The 22406-nt window shown below is 39.5% G+C and overlaps 1 protein-coding gene across 7 annotated transcripts in view; it reads right to left on the minus strand.

The window, feature by feature from the left end:
- The window catches only part of LOC106092952 (capon-like protein), a 977840-nt gene that overhangs the window by 13552 nt on the left and 941882 nt on the right, over nucleotides 1–22406 (minus strand). For 5 of the 7 annotated variants that reach the window (XM_059361274.1, XM_059361275.1, XM_059361276.1 and 2 more), the window contains 3 exons: nucleotides 16017–16184; nucleotides 15834–15956; nucleotides 4059–12152 (listed from right to left, as the gene is read on the minus strand). In XM_059361274.1, the coding sequence (XP_059217257.1) occupies nucleotides 10968–12152; nucleotides 15834–15956; nucleotides 16017–16184 (1476 nt within the window). In that variant the 3' untranslated portion in view covers nucleotides 4059–10967. Of the gene's footprint in view, nucleotides 1–4058; nucleotides 12153–15833; nucleotides 15957–16016; nucleotides 16185–22406 lie in introns of those variants that run through there. The other 2 variants (XM_059361277.1, XM_059361272.1) reach the window with 1 other exon arrangement.

Raw genomic sequence — 22406 nt, forward strand, 5'->3', positions numbered from 1 at the left:
AAGTTTTTATGGATCAGACCAAAATTGTGGATACTAGACTTAAAAAGGGCAAATCGGATGAAAGATATATATGGGTGCTATATCTATTGGGTTGCCCAAAAAGTAATTGCGGATTTTTTTAAAGAAAGTAAATGCATTTTTAATAAAACTTAGAATGAACTTTAATCAAATATACTTTTTTTACACTTTTTTCTAAAGCAAGCTAAAAGTAACAGCTGATAACTGACAGAAGAAAGAATGCAATTACAGAGTCACAAGCTGTGAAAAAATTTGTCAACGCCGACTATATGAAAAATCCGCAATTACTTTTTGGGCAACCCAATAAATATGATCCACACACACTGGGACGTCGAAAAAAACACTTTGTGCTAAATTTTGGAATGATCGGACCAAAATTGTGGCTTCTACAGCTTTAAAAGGGCATATCGGTTGAACAATATATATATGGGAGCTATACCTAAATCTGGACCGATTTTTTTCAAAATCAATAGTGTTCGTCCTGGGACCAAAAAAGAGATTTATGCAAAATTTTGTGAAAATCGGACGACAAATGCGACCTGGACATTGATTACAAGAATTCACGGACAGACAGACAAACAAACCGACGGACATAGCCAAATCGAATCAGGATGTGATTCTAAGCCGATCGGTATACTCATCGACGGGTCTAGCTCTTCCCCTTCTTGGCGATACCCTATGTCACAGTGGTAATGTAGGGTATACAAATACGATTCATGGTGGATTGATCAAATCGCCCAAATTTAAGAAGTTTTCTTCATTTTTTTTTTTCTATCAACCAACACGCAGTGAATGTCCCCTATGAATGCAGTGCATTGCGTTGGCCAATGTAAATGAGGAATTGCAGAAGGAAAAGGATGCAGTTTTTATTGACATTTGTCTTAAATCTCTGGATGTTATAGTGGATAGGAAAAACTTTAGCAGAAAGTCGATCCCACATACGAAAGGTCCAGGCGAAATAAGAATTCTCTATATAATTCATTGGCCAATCATTTACAAACGGCTGTGAGTTCCTGGAATGTCTAGTGTTTCTGACAAACATCCTTACATCAGGAAAAAGATGGCGAACATCAGACGAACACACACTATGGAAGTACCGATAGAACAGCGCCAAACAATCCACATTGCGGCGATGTTCAAGGGAGGCAACTCTATTGCCTCTATTGCCTCTATTATCACCTATTATCCCCAACCAATGCCATCGCTCTCCTCTGTACACGGTCCAGTAGCTCCAGGGATGATTTTGAAGCTCCGGACGGACATGGCTAGATCGACTTTAAATGACATGACGATCAAGAATATATGAGGTCTTAGACGCATATTTCGAGGTGTTACTAACGAAATGACGACAAAATTAGTATACCCCCACCCTATGGTGGAGGTTATAAAAATGATAAATGGGAAGCGGGCAAAAGCCTGTTTAAGGAGAGACACCGGCAAACACCGGGATCAGTCTCAAAGCAGAAGCCAGAAGAAAACAGGGCCCAGGCTTTTGCTCGGTTCTCAATCCGAGCACCAACACCCTAAAAGCAAAGTGCACGCACTTCTATTCTGAGAAGCGTCAGGTCCGTCAGGGAGTACTCCACCCGCACCTTTCGCCAGATCCGGTATGCCAGGTCTCCATGTGGCACCCCGTCCTCAGGATCACGAGATCCGCGTTGACGAAAATACTTATCTAGATCTGCTTTACGCCAGATTATTTACGGCATCACCGCGAACCGCTATCGGATTGCTTAGCCGGTGCACGAGGCTCTAAATGCAAATGCAAATTTTGCCCATGAACATTCCACTAAGGAACAGGGGCAAAAATCTCACATATCAATGAGTGCCGTCCGATACAAGTTTAAGCTCAATAAAAAGGGGCCTCCTTTTTATAGCCGAGTCCAAATGGCGTGCCGCAGTGCGACACCTCTTTGGAAAGAAGTTCTACATGGTATAGTACCTCACAAATGTTGCCAGCAATAGGAGGGAAAACCACCGCTGAAAATTTTTTCTGATGGTCTCGCCAGGATTCGAACCCAGGCGTTCAGCGTCATAGGCGGACATGCTAACCTCTGCGCTACCGTGGCCTCTGTATAATCTGAAGATTTTTGAATAAATCGACAAACTTGAAATTATTACACCGTCTTTCTCTTCCACTGTTTTTGAAATTATAAATTTCTGTGACTAACTCTTTCCCCGCGATCCTTACCCCAGGCTAAAGCAGGAAACTCGTCGTTACAGTACGTAGGCGCTGTTCGTAAGGAAATTTTTAGCGCCTAAGAACTTTGGCACAGGAAGATCTTGACTGTTTGCTCAGCAGTTCAGTGTTGGCATGTCAATGCCACCTCTTTCGATCTGACAGTTTCTCTACATGTTTGGTTAAACCAACTTTTGTCATCTGATTGAGCCGTTACAGTCTTAACTGGAATAAATATCCTCATTCCATTTGAAATTATCTTCTCAATCATTTCAGCAGTAGCATTTATATCGTCATCTAGAAAACAAAGTTTCCAATTAAAGCATCCACTGGGCTCAGCCAAAAATGCTTTTTCGTATAAAAATATTGACCGTTTCGGGATTGGGGAGGAGGCAGTACGAATTACAGAATACGAAAAAGATGCTGAAACAATGTAGTGATTGGAGAATACTAACTTCATACTTTTTGGGGTATGAAGTCAAGAAAAGACCAAGAGTATTTGAATTGCCAAGCTTGTACATACATATTTTTAAAGTATTTTAAACTATTATCTCCATTTTAGTTTTAATATCGATAGATGACCATCATCTGCTCTTTTTTAAATCACAACTGCATAGCTTAATCAGCAAACCAAATCCAATAATTATTTTTCTCATACCATCCGCATTATTGAATGAACTCGTAACAAGCATGATTTAATACATTCGCAAATTTATCCCCAAATGATTTGGGTATAAAAATTCAATTAGTTATCCATGTTGTTTTCTTTTTTCCTACTGAAAAATTAATACTGATAACTTAATTTTCATCAAGGATATGTATATCAGAATTAACAAAAAGCTACAAAATACACGCACACAGATTACACGCACTCAATTAAACACTCAACCAAACAAACATATGTCAATCTTATATAAAAGTAATCATTTAATTCAATTATAGAAAAAATATTATTTTAAATTAGATGAAATCGTTTCCCATTTCTTTATCAACAAACAAACCATATAAACTCTTGTTTTTCTCTTTAAGGTAATACTTTAACTTTATAATAATAATAAAAAAAATAAATAAATTTAAGAAATTGGGTTGGAGTATTTAATACTCCAAACACCAGTTGTGATAACCTATATGATTTCAATTCTCTAAAATAGAAATATTTAAAACTTTTAAATACTAAATTATTTAACTGAATGAAGATATGTAGCTGGGAGATTAAAGCAGCAGGGCAATATGGTGAGTGTAGTGCCATGATTCATAATCATTTATGGATATTGGGCATGGCCGAACGTATTCTTAAAGAAAACTTTGAGCAAAATTTGTAATCTTTTTATTTTGAAAAAATCTATAAGCAAAGCTACGTGTTTAGTAACCCTTAGACACCATCCTATTTCATACAACCTCTTACCACAACCTTGGCACAGATATACCTCTATGTGTTTTATATGGAGTACAACATGAAATTGGTACAACTGTAACAAGGGTGTGGTTAGAGGTATTACCTAACTTTAATGAGCCATGACAGAACATTTGTCTCATTAGCCGAACTTGGAATAGATTTCCAAGCGCCTGCATCTTTTGCGCTCGTTCTCTAATCTCTATCACCAAGTTTCGAGACATCTTTCATTACTAGATCTTCTCAACCGAGTTTTGGTTGTTGTTGTTGCAGTGTGTTGTACACTGAAGCGGCAGCCCTTGCCGACGGAAGACTCCATCGGGCCAATCCGCTACGTACAACCGGCTGCCATGGGATTGACCGAGTTTTGGTGGTTCCGGATTGCATTTACGACAATGCTTGCCTTCAAAAGACTTCTTCGCTAGAGTTTCTTCATAGATTCTAACAACATAACTCAGCCAACGCAACCGTTGGCTGAGACAGACAACAAATTAACATGGACAGACAAATGAACATATCTAAATCGAATCAGAAAGTATTGCTGAGGCGATCGGTATTTTTATCAATGGGGTTAAGCTCTCTTCCATTTTGGGTGTTACAAACAAATGCACAAAGTCATAATACTCTCATACAGTTCGTGAGTCAAACGACGGCGATATTCTCCGTCAATGCATCATCAATGCAAATTGGTTTATAAATTTTACGAAGAAGCTGTCTCTCAAGCAATCCATGCCGATATTCTCCGCCAATGCATCATCAATGCAAACTCTCAAACACTCCATGCACTCACTCCCTGGTCTGCTTTCACAAGAGGTTAGAGGATTAGTCTTTATACCCTCTAAAAAGGATGGGGGTTAACTAACATCGCCATTCCGTTTGCAACCAGATAACTGCCTGAGACCTAAAATTTGACACTCAATAGCCAAAGCAATTGTCTATATCGATGCCACATAAAAACAAAGATAGCTAGAAACACACGCACAAGTACAATAGAGTGAGAGATGCGCAAACGTTTTAGTAATCGTTCTATGAATATGATTGCCAATTCGGTCGGCGAACATGAACTTAGCATTATTTTACTTTTTTATTATTTAGATTTCGCATTTGCGAAAAGTAAAAATGTACTAAGGATGTGGTCTTAGAGGCAGATGGTATAGTTTGATCTGCTGGGATGTAAAAATGCTAATTTGTGCCCCAAACATTTCATGAAGGAACTGTAGGGGATACTTCTGCCATATCCATAAGTTCTGTCGCATTCAAGTTTAAGCTCAATAATAAGGGGTTTCCTATTTTACTGCCGAATCCCAAGAGAGTGCCGTAGAGCAACACCAGTGAGTAGAGAAGTTTTACATTGCTGAATACCTCTCGAATATCATCATGATTCGAGAGGGGTAGCTATGCCCTTATGCGGCAAAGGAGCCCACCGTAGCGCAGAGGTTAACACGTCCACCTATGACGCTGAACGCCTGGGTTCGAATCCAGGCGAGACCATCCGAAAAAATTTTCAGTGGTGGTTTTCCCCTCCTTATGCTGGCAACATTTGAGAGGTACTATGCCATGTAAAACGTCTCTCCAAAGAGGTGTCGCACTGCGGCACGCTGTTCTGACTCGGCTATAAAAAGGAGGCCCCTTATCACTGAGCTTAAACTGGAATCGAACTGCACTCATTGATATGTGACAAGTTTGGCCCTGTTCCTTAGTGGAATGTTCATGGTCAAAATTTGAATGCAGGTGAAAAATTTTTCTGATTCAATCCCAAGTGTTTTGCGGCATAGGCATTGCGATTCGATCCCAGGTGTTCAGTATCATAGGCAACATATTAACCCCTGCGTCACGATTGCCTTCTGGTTGCTTAAACATCACGATATTATGGAAAGGATGACGTTACATGAAACGCATATACAGAAGATGTCGTATTGTTTATCCAAGGCTAATTTATGTTTAAGATTTTTGGAATTATGAAAAGCTCAATGAAGCGACTGTCGATATGGGCGGAGCTGGTGCTTTTCACTCGGATGTATAAGATGACAGAATGTTGATGCATATCTCTGGAGGGAATTGCCCTCAATGCAAAACACCTAGGAATAGTTCTCGTTTCAAAATTACGGAGGAAAAAACCATTGGATACTTCGTCTTTAAGTAAGTGCCATTTGTCGAGCTACTGAAACTAGTGGAAGGGTTGGTCAGTGTGGAGCTGATGGTAAAGTAGAGATCTTTTAATGATTGACGGATTGCCGGAGAAGGTAAACCCAAAGATTATTATAGAAGTCAGTAGATATCCTAATAAATTATGCAAAACGTCCGAAAGGATTTTAGAGATGGGCTACGACTGGGCTAGATCCAGCGGTCTCAAAAGACTGAAAACTGCCAGTTTACGAAAAAGATGACGGTGGGCCGATTTGACGCGTCACGTTTCTCCAACAGAACTATTTCGATAGCCGACCAAGTCGACTATATAGGAGTGATCTTAGACAGGAAACTGAACTGGAAGTGTCACATTCAGTAGCGCACCGAAAAGGCTAATAGATGTTAGGCAGTATGTAGACGGACGCAGACATGGTGCCTGAATCCGAGGATATTCCAGTAGCTCTATAGGAGCGCGATTAGAGTAAAACTTACTTACGCCTCAGCAGTTCGGTGGACTGCAATGGAAAAAATGTGCAAAGAAAGGATATACAACAGTTTCAGAGAACATGTTGTGCTAGCACAGACGGGGCGACTTGAGACGACGGGAGAGTGTATAGAAGAAAGTTAAAGGTCATGCTATCGCGGAATACTCATGGCGAAAAAAGGTTACCTGGAAGAATTGGAAGGATTGCCATGCCATAGCAGTGTAAGAGGGAATGAAAGAACAGACGATTTGACCGTGAAGGTCAGATAACTGCCATCAATTAACTCTTTTAATCCGAATCCCTTCGGGGCGGCGGGTTTGAGTGAAACGATTGGCAGGTCGACGAAAATTCTATGGTTCGTGGGATCTGTATAGTTTTCGGTATAATAACGGGACACATACGATTACGAGCACACTAATGCAGAAAAGGTGCGGCAAGTGATAGCATGTGTAAGGCATGTGGGGATGATACGATGGAGGATTTCCAGGCTTTCGCGGTTAATCTACGCCGGCACTCAGGTGGGGACACAATACCTGACTTAGATTTGTTTTCGTGGTTCCTATTTTCTATTTAGTGCGCACATGAAACGCAATTGATGTCTAAGGTGTGTCCACAGTGGCATGGATCAGATTTATTTTCGCTGCATGTTTTCAACCTAAACCTTACCTAAAAAGTGCTGACTTATCATGCACCGGTATAGTGAATACCTGTGATAGGAGGACTTTTATAAGGGAGTAATAAAGGTGCTTTAGAAGGCCTATATTCTGAATAATGCCGAAAAAGTTGCACCTAGCTTGAGGATCTCGGTATGTTAAAAGAAGAGAGACATGACCTTATTTCTATGGATGCGAAGGGAAGCATGAGAAAGTTTCTTTTCCGCCAGAGAGGATTAGACCGCGGATACTGTGTTTGGGGACAATAACAGCTTAATGCCTCTAAAATAGAGACGATGGGGCCGATACTTTGAGAGGTGGTCTGAAGGGGAAAATTTAATGTCTTCTCGTATGCTAGTTAATGCTTAGTGATAGCCTTATATTTTCGGTTGATGACCATTTGGGGCAAAACTCGAAGTAGTAATGCTACGTGGTGACTGGGGTATGGAACTAAATCCAAGGGAGAGAAAAATGTTCGTTGTGAAGTTGCATGAAAACAATAGAGAGCCTTGAGGCATTTATCTGAAGGAGTTTTAGATGGTGGTCCGCTTCTAATCGATGTGGTGAAGAAGTCCAAACAACGTGGCAGCGAATTGATGCTCAATATAATCACCCAGGGTTAAAAGATCATTAGGGTCAGACCAACATAGCCTTAACCTGACTCAAAACACATCAAGAGCATGTCTCATCTACATGTCGCTTATCAAGGTTATGTTATTAGTAGAAGAAATGGCCAGAGCAAGCCTGCACTCGACCAGAAAAGTAAGGGGTGAACGGTATGATTTCTGCAATATGACGATGAGTTGTTGTTGTTGTTATAGACACATTTTTTATGTGGAGTAACCATGTCCGTCTGTCTGTCTGTTGAAATCACGCTACAGTCTTTAACATTGAAGATATTGAACTGAAACTTTGCACAGATTCTTTTTTTGTCAATAGGCAGGTGAAGGTCTAAGTTTGCTATATCGGACAATATCTAGATATATACCTCATATAGACCGATCCGTCAATTAAAGGTCTTAGGGCCATAAAAGACACATTTATTATCCTATTTTGCTGAAATTTGGGATAGTGAGTTGTGTAAGGCCACTCAACATCCATCTTCAATATGGCTCCGTTCGATCCAGATTTGAATATAGCTGCCATATAGACCGATCTATCGATTTAAGATATTGTGTCTATAAATGGCGCATTTATTATCGGATTAGGACAGTGAGTTGCGATAGGCCCCTGAACTTCATTCTTCATTTTGGCCGAGATCGGTTCAAATTTGGATATAGTCGCCATATAGACCGATCTCTGGATTTAAGGTTTTGGGGCCCATAAAAGGCGTATGTAGTGTCCGATATTGCCGAAATTTGGGACAGTGGGTTGCGTTAAGCCCCTCTTCATCCATTTCCAATATGGCCCCGATCAATCCAGATTTGGATATAGCTGCCATATAGACCGATCTCTCGATTTAAGGTTTTGGGCCCATAAAAACCCCATTTATTGTCCGATTTCACCGAAATTTGGGACAGTGAGTTATGTAAGGCTCTTTGACATCTTTCTCAAATTTGGCCCAGTTCGGTCTAGATTTCGATATAGCTGCCATATAGACCAATCTCTGGATTTAAGGTTTTGGGCCCATAAAAGGCGCATTTATTGTCCGATTTCACCGAAATTTGGGACAGTGAGCTATGTAAGGCTCTTCGACATCCTTCTTATATTTGGCCCAGTTCGGTCCAGATTTCGATATAGCTGCCATAAAGACCGATCTCTCGATTTAAGGTTTTGGGCCCATAAAAGGCGCATTTATTGTCCGATTTTGCCGAAATTTGGGAGAGTGAGTTGTATTAGGCTCTTCGACATCCCTCTTCAATTTGGTCCAGATTTGGATATAGCTGCCATATAGACCGATCTCTCGATTTAAAGTCTAGGCTTCCTAAAAAGGCGCATTTATAATCCGATTTCGCTGAAATTTGACGCAGTGACTTATGTTGGGCTTTTCGACAACCTATCGTATATGGTTCAGATCGGTCTATATTTGAATAGCGCTACCAAAAAGACCAGTATTTTGTTTTACAAAATTGAACAATGACTTGCACTCATTGGACCTTTAAATGTCCGTGCCAATGACCATATTTCGATAAAGTTGCTGTGCATAAATTATGCATTTTTCACCGAATTATGTCAAAAGGTGGTTTATATAAATGCCCGAGGTGGTGGGTATCCAAAGTTCGGCCCGGCCAAACTTAACGCTTTTTTACTTTTTGAAGCTGTCATCGTAAGTATGGTATGATTGAGCAGTTGTTATGCTAAGACCCGGATCTGCAGACGAAAAAAAACCTGCAATTCTGGAAGGTGATTCTTCTCCGTTTCTTAAGGATACCTTTCACAGATACAACGACAAGACAGAATCGTTGCTTTAATAGACACAATAACATCCTCCACGCGGACATTTATGTGTAGGCACCTAAGGCTAGCGAATGGCAAATAGAAGGGCATTGGGTCTCCAACTGAGCAAGGCGGTTCTATTCAGTATCTCTAAGAGATCTCTTCAAAAACAACAAATACAAATTTGCCCACGAGCATTTCATTAAGGAACAGGCGCAAACTTCTCAAATATCAATGAGTGCTGTCCGATTCAAGTTTATGCTCAATGATAAGGGGCCTTCTTTTGAAGGGGCCTCTATTTGAAGGGGCCTCCTTTTTAAAGGGCCACCTTTTTAAGGGGTTTACTTTCAAGGGGACTCCTTTTCAAGGGGACTCCTTTTTAAGGGGACTCCTTTTTAAGGGGTTTCCTTTCAAGGGGCCTCCTTGACCCGAGTCCGAAAGGCATGCCGCAATGTGACACCTCTTTGGGAAAACGATTAGCATAATGAAGATTGATGAGGCAGCAGGAACCGATGGTTTACATATTAGACTATTTAAACCAAAAGGCTTTAGCATTAGTTTCTTTGTTTTTGTAGAATCGGGACAGCAAAATGTGTAACTAAGCATCGACAGATGAAAAAAACATCAGTTTGCTATGCTCAGTCTTCTACAAATCAGGAAGGCTTATAGCGAGTTTGCGTATCACAATTACTTTTTCACCTAGGGCCGGATATTCATACTATGCCTGACGTATGACAAAGAGAAAGACAGATAAGATTATTAAACATACATAAGGATATCATTCAAGAGGTTTATATGCGGACATTAAACGATCGCAGGTCACCGCAGCGCGGAAGTTAGCATGTACGCTTATGACGCTGAACACCTGGGTTCGAATCCGACGAGAACATCAGAAAAAAGTGTGTACAGAGGTAATACCCTCCTAATGTTGTTTTGTGATGTACTATGCCATGTAAAAACTTCTCCCCAAAGAAGTGACGCACTGCAGCATGCCGTTCGGGAGTCGGCGAAAAATAGAGGGCCCGTTATCAATGAGCTTAAATTTTGAATCGGGCAGCACTCATTGATATGTGAGAAGTTTACCGCTGTTCCTTAATTGAATGTTCATGGGCAAATTTACAAACCGATCATGCAATTTGACTTTGGATAGACGTGGAACTTTTTTTGTACTGATATACGGCTACTTCTGTCTGTACATAATTTGTATCCTGCATTAAAAGATGGAAATAGATTTTGAGGCAGCGATGACAAAAACAAAGTTAATTCTGAAGCACCAGGTTCAAACTCGGCTATGGAAAGACCTTTTATCTTTATATGAAATGGGGAAAATGTCCATATTTGTTGAAAAGTCTGAATAGATCGAGGCAAAATTTGCATTTTTTAGCTTAGTTTTTAGTTTTTAAATAATTTAAGCCTCGTACTTGGGGATGGGGAAACTAAATATTACTGAAAATAGTAAATGGATATCTCTGGTGTTTAAGGGTCCCTTTATACAAATTTAAAGCATTTTTTTAAATAATTTTTAGCAATTAAAAGAATTTGTCCATAAAATGAATTATTTTGATAGTAGAACCTATGGGTAATCCATAACATTTCGACAATATTACCAACTGCCTTAATCTCCTTTTCTTATCTTATTCACACACATCAAACACTGCTTTTTCTGCTTCATATTCTATCCTTCATTGTCCTTCATCTGCACCTCCTCCTAGTCCTTACTCGAATATCTCCCATTGTTATTTGGTGGTGTGCCTTGCCCAGGCTGTTCTTTGCACCTGACTCATCATCTGACTACGATGGGGCACTTTCTCACTGGTACTGCGTTGTATGAAACTGGGTGTGGCCGATAACTTTCGCTGATTCGTTACATTGCCCGCCTCATCGGTCACCTTCAGCATGACAGTATTGAAGCGTGGCGAATTGGAGGATGAGGGGCTCATATCGTTGTTATTGTTGCTACTATTCAAATTCGAATTGCTGCGCACGATTTGGGCAAGAGGTGAATCTACGGTGGATGACGATCGACTATTCTCTCTCGAGGCGGAACCTGATCCTCCGGCTATATTACCATTCGACACAGACTGTGTTAGGTTATGGGCAAAGGGTTTCATCAAATGTTCATCCAGTGCATTGAGATTCTTGTCCAAACTCAATTGCATCTCATCGTTGAGGGTCAGCGGAGAATTGGAATAGGAATTGCGATTCAGAGTGCCCATGGGTGATGGCGTCAGATTACCCATGGAACTGGGTGTGGGCGTACTGAGGAAATTATAATTACTACTGGCATTGTTGTTATTATTGGATGGACTACAAGACATGGGATTGACATAGAAGAACGAGTTGTGGGGCGAAGGGGTGGCACCTCCACCATTGGCCAGACCCAAAGCGGAAGCAGCAGAGCCATTATTGCCCGCCCCCAAATTCAAGGCATGCAGACGATTCAATAGCTCCTGATTAACCTGAAACAGATCCTTGGACAAGGCCTCCTGCTGCTGCTGCACATTGGGTGAGGCGCTCAGCTGTTGCAGTTGTGAGGTGATATTCTGCAATTGATTCATGGAGGGGAAGGGACTCGATGACAAAGTGTTGGTGGTCACATTCGAGGCACTTGCACCAGACACATTCAAATGTAGCTGCGATTGGCTGAACGAAGGTGTGGGGGTAGGAGCAGCCAAAGCATTGGCCAGACTATGTTGCTGTGTTGCCAGGGGTGATGAAGTGGGTGATTGTTGCTGTTGCTGCTGTTGTTGTTGTTGGAAATTTTGCAGATTTTGCGTTTGCTGATTCAGGCCACTCAATTGATGACTGAGCGATGTTAATTGCTGATTAATAGTACCCAAATTATTAATCTGTTGATTGATGGTGGCCAAATTGTTGTTGGCATTTCCGGCCGTAGCTTGCAGCAACATTTGCAAATGATTCTACATAACGGCCAAGAAGTAAAAATAGAAAACAAACTCCAAGTTTAGCATAAAGGATGATGTATCTTTCTTGGCAATGCATTGATAACGGGAACATTAAATTGGCAAGCACACTAGCAAAGAACACACAAATCAAAAGATTTCACAAAACTTCAACAAAACATTCACAATAGCACATAACGATATTTAAGGCATGACAAAACAAAAACGAAAACAACATAAATTCGGAAAAAAGTTAAAATAGTAACACTGATGTTTAAATAGGTTTCTATAAGGCGCATACTTTTGTAAAGCACTGTAAAGCAGCCAACGGCTTGGTTTTGAATTAATTTTTCAAAGAAAAGCGGATGCATAAAAAATATTTTCGGATTCAATAAAAAATTTAATAATTAAAGAAAATTAGAAAAATCTGCATTCAAAACAAGGTTTGGGTAATAATAAACTTTAGAAAAGTGGGTCCACGGAAACAACAAGTCGGTAACAGTGGTAGATATGGTGTAACATAGATAACTTTTCTAGGGGAGGAGCATAAGATTCTTGTTAAGGCTTTCTGAGAATTATGGTGTGAAAGACATACAGACCATTGCTGGAGCGTGTATTACAGAACCATACACAGCAAAAAAAATCGATACAAAAACTTTAACTAAGAATTTAATTGAAAATAAAATCGCTCTCATTTAAAAATTAATTGATGTAATCATTTTTACACCCTACAACACTACTGTGATGCAGGGTATTAAAACGTAGTGAATTTGTTTGTAACCTCCAGAAGGCAGAGAAATAGACCCACTGATAACTATACCGATCGACCCAGAATCACATTCTTATTCGATTTAGCTATACCCATCTGTCTGTCCGTCTGTCCATGTTAGTTTGGGTACAAACTACAGGTCACAATTTTCAAATTTGGCATAAAGATTTTTGTAAGCGTAGAGAAGAAGCCTATAGAAATTGGAAAAGATTGGCTCAGATTTGGATATAGTTCCCATATATACGTTCGTCCGATTTGCAGTAATAATGCAATAAAATGGTCATTTGTAAACTGATTCTCTCGAAATTTGCCACGAAGAGTTTTCTCTTGGCTCTCGACATTGCTGGTGAATTTTATAGAAATCGGTTCAGATCTACATATAGCTCTCATATATGTACTGAAGCCAAGAATGCGGCATATAGAGCAACCCTGCAATCAGTAGCAACGTAGCCAGATGAGGTATCGGGAGAAAAGGAGAGAGGAGAAACGTCTATTCCGCAGAAAGAAAAAGGAAATGGAAAGACGTGAGTGTAAGCGAATTGAGATATACACGAATCAGAATGAAGTGCGGAAACTCTACCAAAGAATTAAACATCAAACCGATGGCTTTGGTGCAGGCACAATCTCCTGCAGAGACAAAGAAGGAAATCTGGTAACTGACATAGATAGCATGCTGAGGATATGAAAAGAAAATATTACCCAACTACTAGTGTCCGACGTTGGCGGCGAAGAGGATACAGCAGAACCAATCAATGATGATGGTAACGAATGTTTACCTCTTAGTCAGAATGAGGTCCAAGTAGCAGTGACCCGACTAAAGAACAACAAGGCAGCAGGAGCCGACGAATTACCGCTGAACTATTTAATATCGGAGGCGATACGCTGATAAGGCGTATGCATCAACTTATCTGCACAATCTGGCTAGAAGAACGCATACCAGATGATTGGAACCTCAGCATACTATGTCCCGCACACAAGAAAGGAGACAAGACGGAATGTGCCAACTACAGAGGAATAAGTCTCCTCCCCATCGCATACAAGATATTCTCGAGTGTACGGTGTGAAAGACTAAAACCTTAAGTCAATAAGATAATTGGGCCCTATCAATGCGGCTTTAGACCTGGTAAATCCACCATGGACCATATATTCACACTGCCCAAAATCCTCTGGTTCTATAGAAGCGTGATTAGAACAATACTTACTTACGCATCGGTAGTTTGGTGGATTGCGATGAGCAAAAGGTACAAGGTAAGGATAATACAATAGGTTCAGAGAAAATGTTGTCTTGGTGGGAGCAAAGCGATGAGGAACACGCCCTCTAGGGCCCTGAAGACTATTATAGATAACCGACCCATAGAACTACAGATTAAGTGTGGGGCAGCCACTGCGGCTATGAGACTTGAGGCGATGGAGAATGGACAGACGATAGGAGCAGTTCATACCATCGTGGTATAATCGAGGCAACGATAGGGAATCTGGAAGGAATAGAAAAGGCTTCCGATCGGATACCAGAGAAGACCAATGGCTCTACAAGAGCGTGATTAGACCTTTACTTACTTACACGTCAGTAATTTGGTGGACTGCGATGGAGAAAAAGAACAAGGAAAGGATAATACAACAGGTTCAAAGAATATGTCGGCTTGGCATAGGCAGAGCGATGAGAAACACGACCACCAGGGCCCTGAAGACTATTCTAGATATCCGACCCATAGAACTACAGATTAAGTGTGAAGCAGCCACTGCGGTTATCAGACCTTAAGGCGATGGACGAATGGATAGACGATAGGAGCAGTTCATACCATCGCGGTATAATCGAGGCAACGATAGGAAATCTGGAAGGAATAGAAGAGACTTCCGATCGGATACCTGAGACAACGCTTAAGGTCGAATGCAAGGCACTGTTGCCAGAGGCACAGTTTTTGATTCACGGAACTCTGGTATGGCCATTTGGCAGATAATGCTACACAGATGGATCAAAGCTAGAGGACAGAGTGGGCCTTGAGGTTAACACTGAGAGCGCAGGGACTGAGATCTGTATTCGACTGTCTGACCATAACATGATTCTGGAGGCGGAAATTCGGGCGAACACTGAATGCGTGAGGTGGGGGTCAAGTGTGAACATCTTTATGGACAGTAAACAGGCCATCGGGGCAATAACAACCAAAACGGTAAGGTCACGAACTGTCTTGGAGTGTAAAAAGCAGAATAACACCTCCTCTGAGGATGGCACGATCTACATGTCTTGCGTGTGGGCCATTGGGCCATTGCGGCGTAGGGGGGTATGAAAGAGCAGACGATTTGACAGTGAAGGCCAGGGGAATGCTGTCAATAAACTTGGTTTACTCGAAGCCCTTCGGGGCGACGTATTCCGAGTAAAGTGCATGGGGGACGAAACCTGTGGAACAGCGAAGCAGTCGATAGGACGACGATCCGGATCGCGAAAACACGAGGCTATTACTGAAAGGAAGTAAGTAGGAGGCCAGAATAGCTTTGGGTATCATAATGGGACACATAGGACTACGAGCTCACTTATGCAAAACCGGTGGGGCAAGTGTTAGCATGTGTAGGGCATGTGAGGAAGATTAGACATTAAAGCATTTCCTGTCATTTCGCAGCTTTTGCGAAATTGAGCACGCTTGCCCCGACTCCGAACCGTTCTCCGACTCCGGCTTACTACCCCGACTCCGAGTTAGACTCCGACCCGGGGACGGAGTCGAGGGTGAGACTTCGCAGCCCTGTTCAAAACACAGCAAAGCTCGAAAACTTAAAGTTTGTCTCTAAAGTTACATAACTTAAAGCTAAATAACGAATATAACAATATGGCAAAAACATGCAAAATTTGGTTTTAGGCACATAAAAAAGTTAGAATTTCTTAAAAAGTTTTCCATGCAAATTTATATGAATGTTGTGAAACTTTGAGTCGAACTCACCTGTGGTGCCATTCCTATATTAGCCGTTGTCAAACCAGGCGCCTGTTGCTCGGTATATGCCCCCAGAGAGGCCAAATGTTCGAGCAGCTCGCGATTTTGTTGCAGCAATTGTTGAGTTCGAGCCTAAGGCAAGGACATTGAAAATTTAGACCGGCTCTGTTTTAAATTTTTTATCTTATTTACCTGTGCCTCAATTCGGGCATTTGTCTCTGATATCAATTGCTCTCGCACCAACATCAATTGAGCCAAAGCCTGACGCGTCTGTATAGCCTGCTGTTCCAATTGATCCTTGAGTTTGTTGATTTCACGACTGGGAGAGGATGGTGTTGTGGGCGATTTGTCTTCATCGGTCTGCACAGAAAGGAAAAAGAAAAGGAAAATGAGGTTTATTATCAAATGTTTGGCTCAATTATTTTTTATACTCTCCACCATAAGATGGGGGGTATACTAATTTCGTCATTCTGATTGTAACTACTCGAAATATTCGTCTGAGACCCCATAAAGTATATATATTCTTGATCGTCGTGAAATTTTATGTCGATCTAGCCATGTCCGTCTGTCCGTCCGTCCGTCTGTCCGTCCGTCCGTCCGTCTGTCCGTCCGTCCGTCTGTCTGTCGAAAGCACGCTAACTTCCGAAGGAGTAAAGCTAGCGGCTTGAAATTTTGCACAAATACTTTTTATTAGTGTAGGTCGGTTGGTATTGTAAATGGGCCATATCGGTTCATGTTTTGATATAGCTGCCATATAAACCGATCTTGGGTCTTGACTTCTTGAGCCTCTAGAGTGCGCAATTCTTATCCGATTGGGATGAAATTTTGCACGACGTGTTTTGTTATGGTATCCAACAACTGTGCCAAGTATGGTTCAAATCGGTCCATAACCTGGGATAGCTGCCATATAAGCCGATCTTGGGTCTTGACTTCTTGAGCCTCTAGAAGGCGCAATTCTTATCCGATTGGAATGAAATTTTGCACGACGTGTTTTGTTACGATATCCAACAACTGTGCCAACTGTGGTTCAAATCGGTTCATAACCGTATATAGCTGTCATATAAACCGATCTGGGGTCTTGACTTCTTGAGCCTCTAGAGTGCGCAATTCTTATCCGATTGGAATGAAATTTTGCACGACGTGTTTTGTTACGATATCCAACAACTGTGCCAAATATGGTTCAAATCGGTTCATAACCTGATATAGCTGTCATACAAACAGATCTGGGGACTTGACTTCTTGAGCTTCTAGAGGGCGCAATTCCTATCCGATTTCGCTGAAATTTCGCTAGACGTTTTTTATTGTTACATTCAACAACTATGTCAAATAAAGTACAAGTCGGTTCATAACCTGATATAGCTGCCATATAAACCGATCTGGGATCTTGACTTCTTGAGCCTCTAGAGGTCGCAATTATTATCCGATTTGCCTGAAATTTTGTACGACGGATTCTTTCATGACCATCAACATACGTGTTTATTATGGTCTAAATCGGTCCATAGCCCGATACAGCTCCGATCTCTCTATTTTACTTTTTGAGCTCACAAAGAACGCAATTCTTATTCGAATTGGCTGACATTTTACACAGGTCTCCAACATATAATTTAATTGTGGTCCAAACCGGACCATATCTTGATATCGCTCTAATAGCAGAGCAAATCTTTTCTTATATCCTGTTTTGCCTAAAAAGGGATGCCGGGAAAAGAACTCGACAAATGCGATCCATGGTGGAGGGTATATAAGATTCGGCCCGGCCGAAATTAGCACGCTTTTACTTGTTTTATAGATAAAGCACAGCAAATTAATCCAAATTCATTAAAATTGATTTTCATCTAACGGTACCGAAAGTTAGGTTTTCATACGATACCAGAATTGAAACGACTTAAGGACATGTAATGGAATCGATTGGGTTTTATAGAAGTATCACTAAATTTTTGGAATGCTCCTACTTTTTATTGCACAGACCTAACAATAAACCGATTGCGATTATCCATTTTGTAGGCCGGTAGTTGCAAGGGGCGGGTTTTTAAATCACCACTCTGTCTTCAGAATTTGACTTGAACAACATTTTGACTATAATTTGCATGCAACATTTAGCATTAACTCTATTTTTTTACTAGAAGGCTATTTGTTGTGAACTTTTCAGTCATTAATGCAGGCAAAATTCTAAAGATTTGGTCTTGATCTCAACCCTCAGCATGAACCCAATTGAATTCGATCTATTTGAGATTTTCTTTTATGTGTAACCTCTAGCACTTGTGGCCTTTCACTCAATAAGTCCGTCAGTCAGCAATCAGTGACGCAGAAAAATTTGAAATATATAAATACTAAGATAAAAAATTTATTGTACAGCTATTTGATGTTGCTTAGTGTTTTGGATCGATATCTTTCAGTTCCACGTGTGTTGTGAAAAATAAATCAAAAATATTTACGCCAAAGAAACACACTTCAGGTGGGTGGCTGAGCCAACAAAGTTGTAAAGGAAAAATCTATGCAAAATAAAATAAAATGAAAATATGGCTCACTCATAAACTGGCCAATTAGTCAGTGTTGTGCCGCCACGCTTATTAACTGCCAAATAATAAATAATTTCCAATACATTTTTACAGCTGATGAAAAATACAAACACTAATACCAATACAAGCAGCGCACACACATACACGCATTGACAGCTATTAATACTTTGCAAAATTGTTTATAAATTAACAACGCCATTCACGAAATGTTGGCACAAATCAATTGAAATCGGGAAATTCTAGACGATGGACGGCGAACAGAAATATAAACAAACAAAATTTCAAAACAAACCATGCTATATATATACGAAAGAAAGAAAAAGTCATAACGAGCCAAAGAGTGGCAGAAATTAGACATGGTTTTTTTTTTTGGTGGCTTTTTGGGTGGGAGGGTGGCTCTTTGAGACCATATTTAAAACAAATATTTACTGCACTATTACTAATAGTTTTTATATTTGTTGAAATCGGGCTACATGTCATTAAATAAGGGCGATTTATGTTTGCAATATTTTTTAATACGATTGGCAATTTGGGTTATAGAGCCAAAACAAAAAAGTTTAAATTTTGTCTTTAGAGAAAACTAGCTGAACCGGGCCCGTTCCTCTAATATCTATTTAGTGTGGGGAAACTTCGCCCTGATTGCGGATATCGAATTCGTGCCATTATAGCCTATGACGTTGAACGCGTTCGAGTCCTGGCGAGAACATCGGACAAAGCGGTGGTTATCCCCTCCTTATGTTGGCGACATTTGCGAGGCACAATGCCATGCATTGTCATTTTAAAAATGTTCCCCAAAGAGGTGTCGCACTGCGGGACGCCGTTCGGACTCGCCTATAAAAAAAGGTCCCTTATCTTTGAGTTGAAACTTGAAACGGAAAGCACTCATTGATGTGTGAGAAGTTTTCCCTTGCTCGTTTCCTGGTGTTTTTAAAAATTAGTGTAATGAGTCAGACATTTTGACTCAAATGTGGATACCAAATTCGTGCTGCACTTCTAAATTCCTTTGATTTGAGTACCATATTGCCATGGCCGGTAGACATGAACCGTTTAGAGGGTGTTTTGGGACTGGGGTGGCCACCGGCACTTTGCACTGTAAATAGATATCAAATTCTTTCTTTATTCCTAGCGGAAATGATGATCAGTTAAGGGGGTACCCCAAAACATTTGGCTCCACAATTGGATATCAAATTCGTTTTCTTCTCTCAAATAGCTTTCATTTGAGTCCCATATGTCATAATGGGTCAAATAACCCATTTGACGTATCTTTAGGAGGAAAAGCGCCACCTAGACTCAAACGCAAATTTTAATGTCATATTCGTAATCTACTCCCAAAAACCTTTTATTTGAGTCCCATATAACCATGAACGGCTAATATGCCCATTTGGGGGTATTTGGGGGGGGGGGGGGAGGGGGTGGCCGACCTTCCATTACTTGGATCTAATGTTTTATGCCATATTTGTAATCGACTGCCTAATACTTTTCATATTGACATGAACTTCGAATATATCTGTTTAGAAGAGTTTTGGGCTTGGGGAGGCCCGCTGGGTATTTGGACACAAATTTTAATACCATATTCGTTTTCTGGTCTCCAATTTCTTTCATTTGATACCCTTGTTGTGCCCATCCGACCACTTTCGGATATGGGTGGCGTTTTGGGGGTGAGGGGGAGGATCAGCCACCATCCGATATCGAGATAAACGCATACAATGTATGAATATATTAAGAAAATCAGTTAAGCCAAGTATCATATAGTCATAATGGGTCTCATGACGTTTTTGAGGGGTGACGTGACCCCCTATACTTCGATCTGATTTTGTATGCCAGATTCGAAATCTACTCCCGAATACGTCCAATATGTCTGTTTGGGGGAGTTAAATGTATTACCATAATACATTTTAATACCTTACTCGTATTCTACTCTTTAATAGCTTTCATTTGATACCTATATTGTCCCGGGCGGTCTACTTTTGACTTTGGGTTGTGTTTTTGGCGTAAGTAAAGGGTCCGTCCCCCGTCCGATATTGAAAAATAATATAGCAAAAAATTTCGAGAAAATCGGTTCTACCGTTTTTCAGTCTATACGGAAAAAACAAACCGAATCCCATATATCCGTGATTGGCTAATGTGTCCATTTTGGGCGTTTTTGTGGGGGTGGGGTGACCCCCCTATACTTCGAATTTGAATTTGTATGCCAGATTCGTTATCAACTCCCGCATACTTTTCATTTGATACCAATATCGTCCCTATCAGTCCACTTTTGAGTTTGGGTGGGGTTTTTGGGGTAACGGTAGAGGATACGCCCCCTTCCGTTATCAATAAATTATAAAGCCTATTCCTACTTCCTGACCATATTCGTAATCTAATGCCGAATATCCTTCATTTGAGTCCCATATAGTCATGATCGTAAAATAAACCTATTTTAAGGGGTTTTAGGGCTGGGCGATCCCCTAGGTACCCCCCTGCCGATATCAGAAAATTTAAGAGAAAAAAATTTCATAGAGAAAATTTCATAGAAAATTTTATAGAAATTTTGTCTTTAGAGAAAATATCAAAGAAATTTTGTCTTTAGAGAAAATTTCAAAAAAAAATTTTGTCTTTAGAGAAAATTTCAAAACAAATTTTGTCTTTAGAGAAAATTTCAGAGAAATTTTGTCTTTAGAGAAAATTTCAAAGATTTTTTTCTTTAGAGAAAATTTCATAGAAATTTTGTCTTTAGAGAAAATTTCATAGAAATTTTGTCTTTAGAGAAAATTTCATAGAAATTTTGTCTTTAGAGAAAATTTCATAGAAATTTTGTCTTTAGAGAAAATTTCATAGAAATTTTGTCTTTAGAGAAAATTTCATAGAAATTTTGTCTTTAGAGAAAATTTCATAGAAATTTTGTCTTTAGAGAAAATTTCATAGAAATTTTGTCTTTAGAGAAAATTTCATAGAAATTTTGTCTTTAGAGAAAATTTCATAGAAATTTTGTCTTTAGAGAAAATTTCATAGAAATTTTGTCTTTAGAGAAAATTTCATAGAAATTTTGTCTTTAGAGAAAATTTCATAGAAATTTTGTCTTTAGAGAAAATTTCATAGAAATTTTGTCTTTAGAGAAAATTTCATAGAAATTTTGTCTTTAGAGAAAATTTCATAGAAATTTTGTCTTTAGAGAAAATTTCATAGAAATTTTGTCTTTAGAGAAAATTTCATAGAAATTTTGTCTTTAGAGAAAATTTCATAGAAATTTTGTCTTTAGAGAAAATTTCATAGAAATTTTGTCTTTAGAGAAAATTTCATAGAAATATTGTCTTTAGAGAAAATTTCATAGAAATTTTGTCTTTAGAGAAAATTTCATAGAAATTTTGTCTTTAGAGAAAATTTCATAGAAATTTTGTCTTTAGAGAAAATTTCATAGAAATTTTGTCTTTAGAGAAAATTTCATAGAAATTTTGTCTTTAGAGAAAATTTCATAGAAATTTTGTCTTTAGAGAAAATTTCATAGAAATTTTGTCTTTAGAGAAAATTTCATAGAAATTTTGTCTTTAGAGAAAATTTCATAGAAATTTTGTCTTTAGAGAAAATTTCATAGAAATTTTGTCTTTAGAGAAAATTTCAAAGAAATTTGGCTTTAGAAAAAATTTCATAGAAATTTTGTCTTTAGAGAAAATTTTATAGGACATGACCCAGATACTTGAATCCTTATACCAACATTAGTTACGAAGTATATTATTGGCATAGACCTCTGTTTTAATTGACGTATTATCCCGATCGAACTACATATCCTATTAAGGGGTATTTAGTGTGTGGGGGGCTGGTCCCATAAATGCGATCCATGGTGGAGAGTATATAAGATTCGGCCCGGCCGAACTTAGCACACTTTTACTTGTTTATCACTATTTTATTATTTTTGTTTTTCTTTTTCATAACATTTGAGACAATCAATGGCTATTTTTATGCTAAATAATTTCGCCTCTTCTTCTTGCTATGATATATGGTATCAATATTCCATCCAGGTATTTTGGCGATATAATTTTTTCTTGTTCACACTATTGACTAAAATTTAATTTATGAATATTTTATTTAT

This window comes from Stomoxys calcitrans, chromosome 1 (genome assembly GCF_963082655.1).
Source record: "Stomoxys calcitrans chromosome 1, idStoCalc2.1, whole genome shotgun sequence".
NCBI lineage: Eukaryota > Metazoa > Arthropoda > Insecta > Diptera > Muscidae > Stomoxys > Stomoxys calcitrans.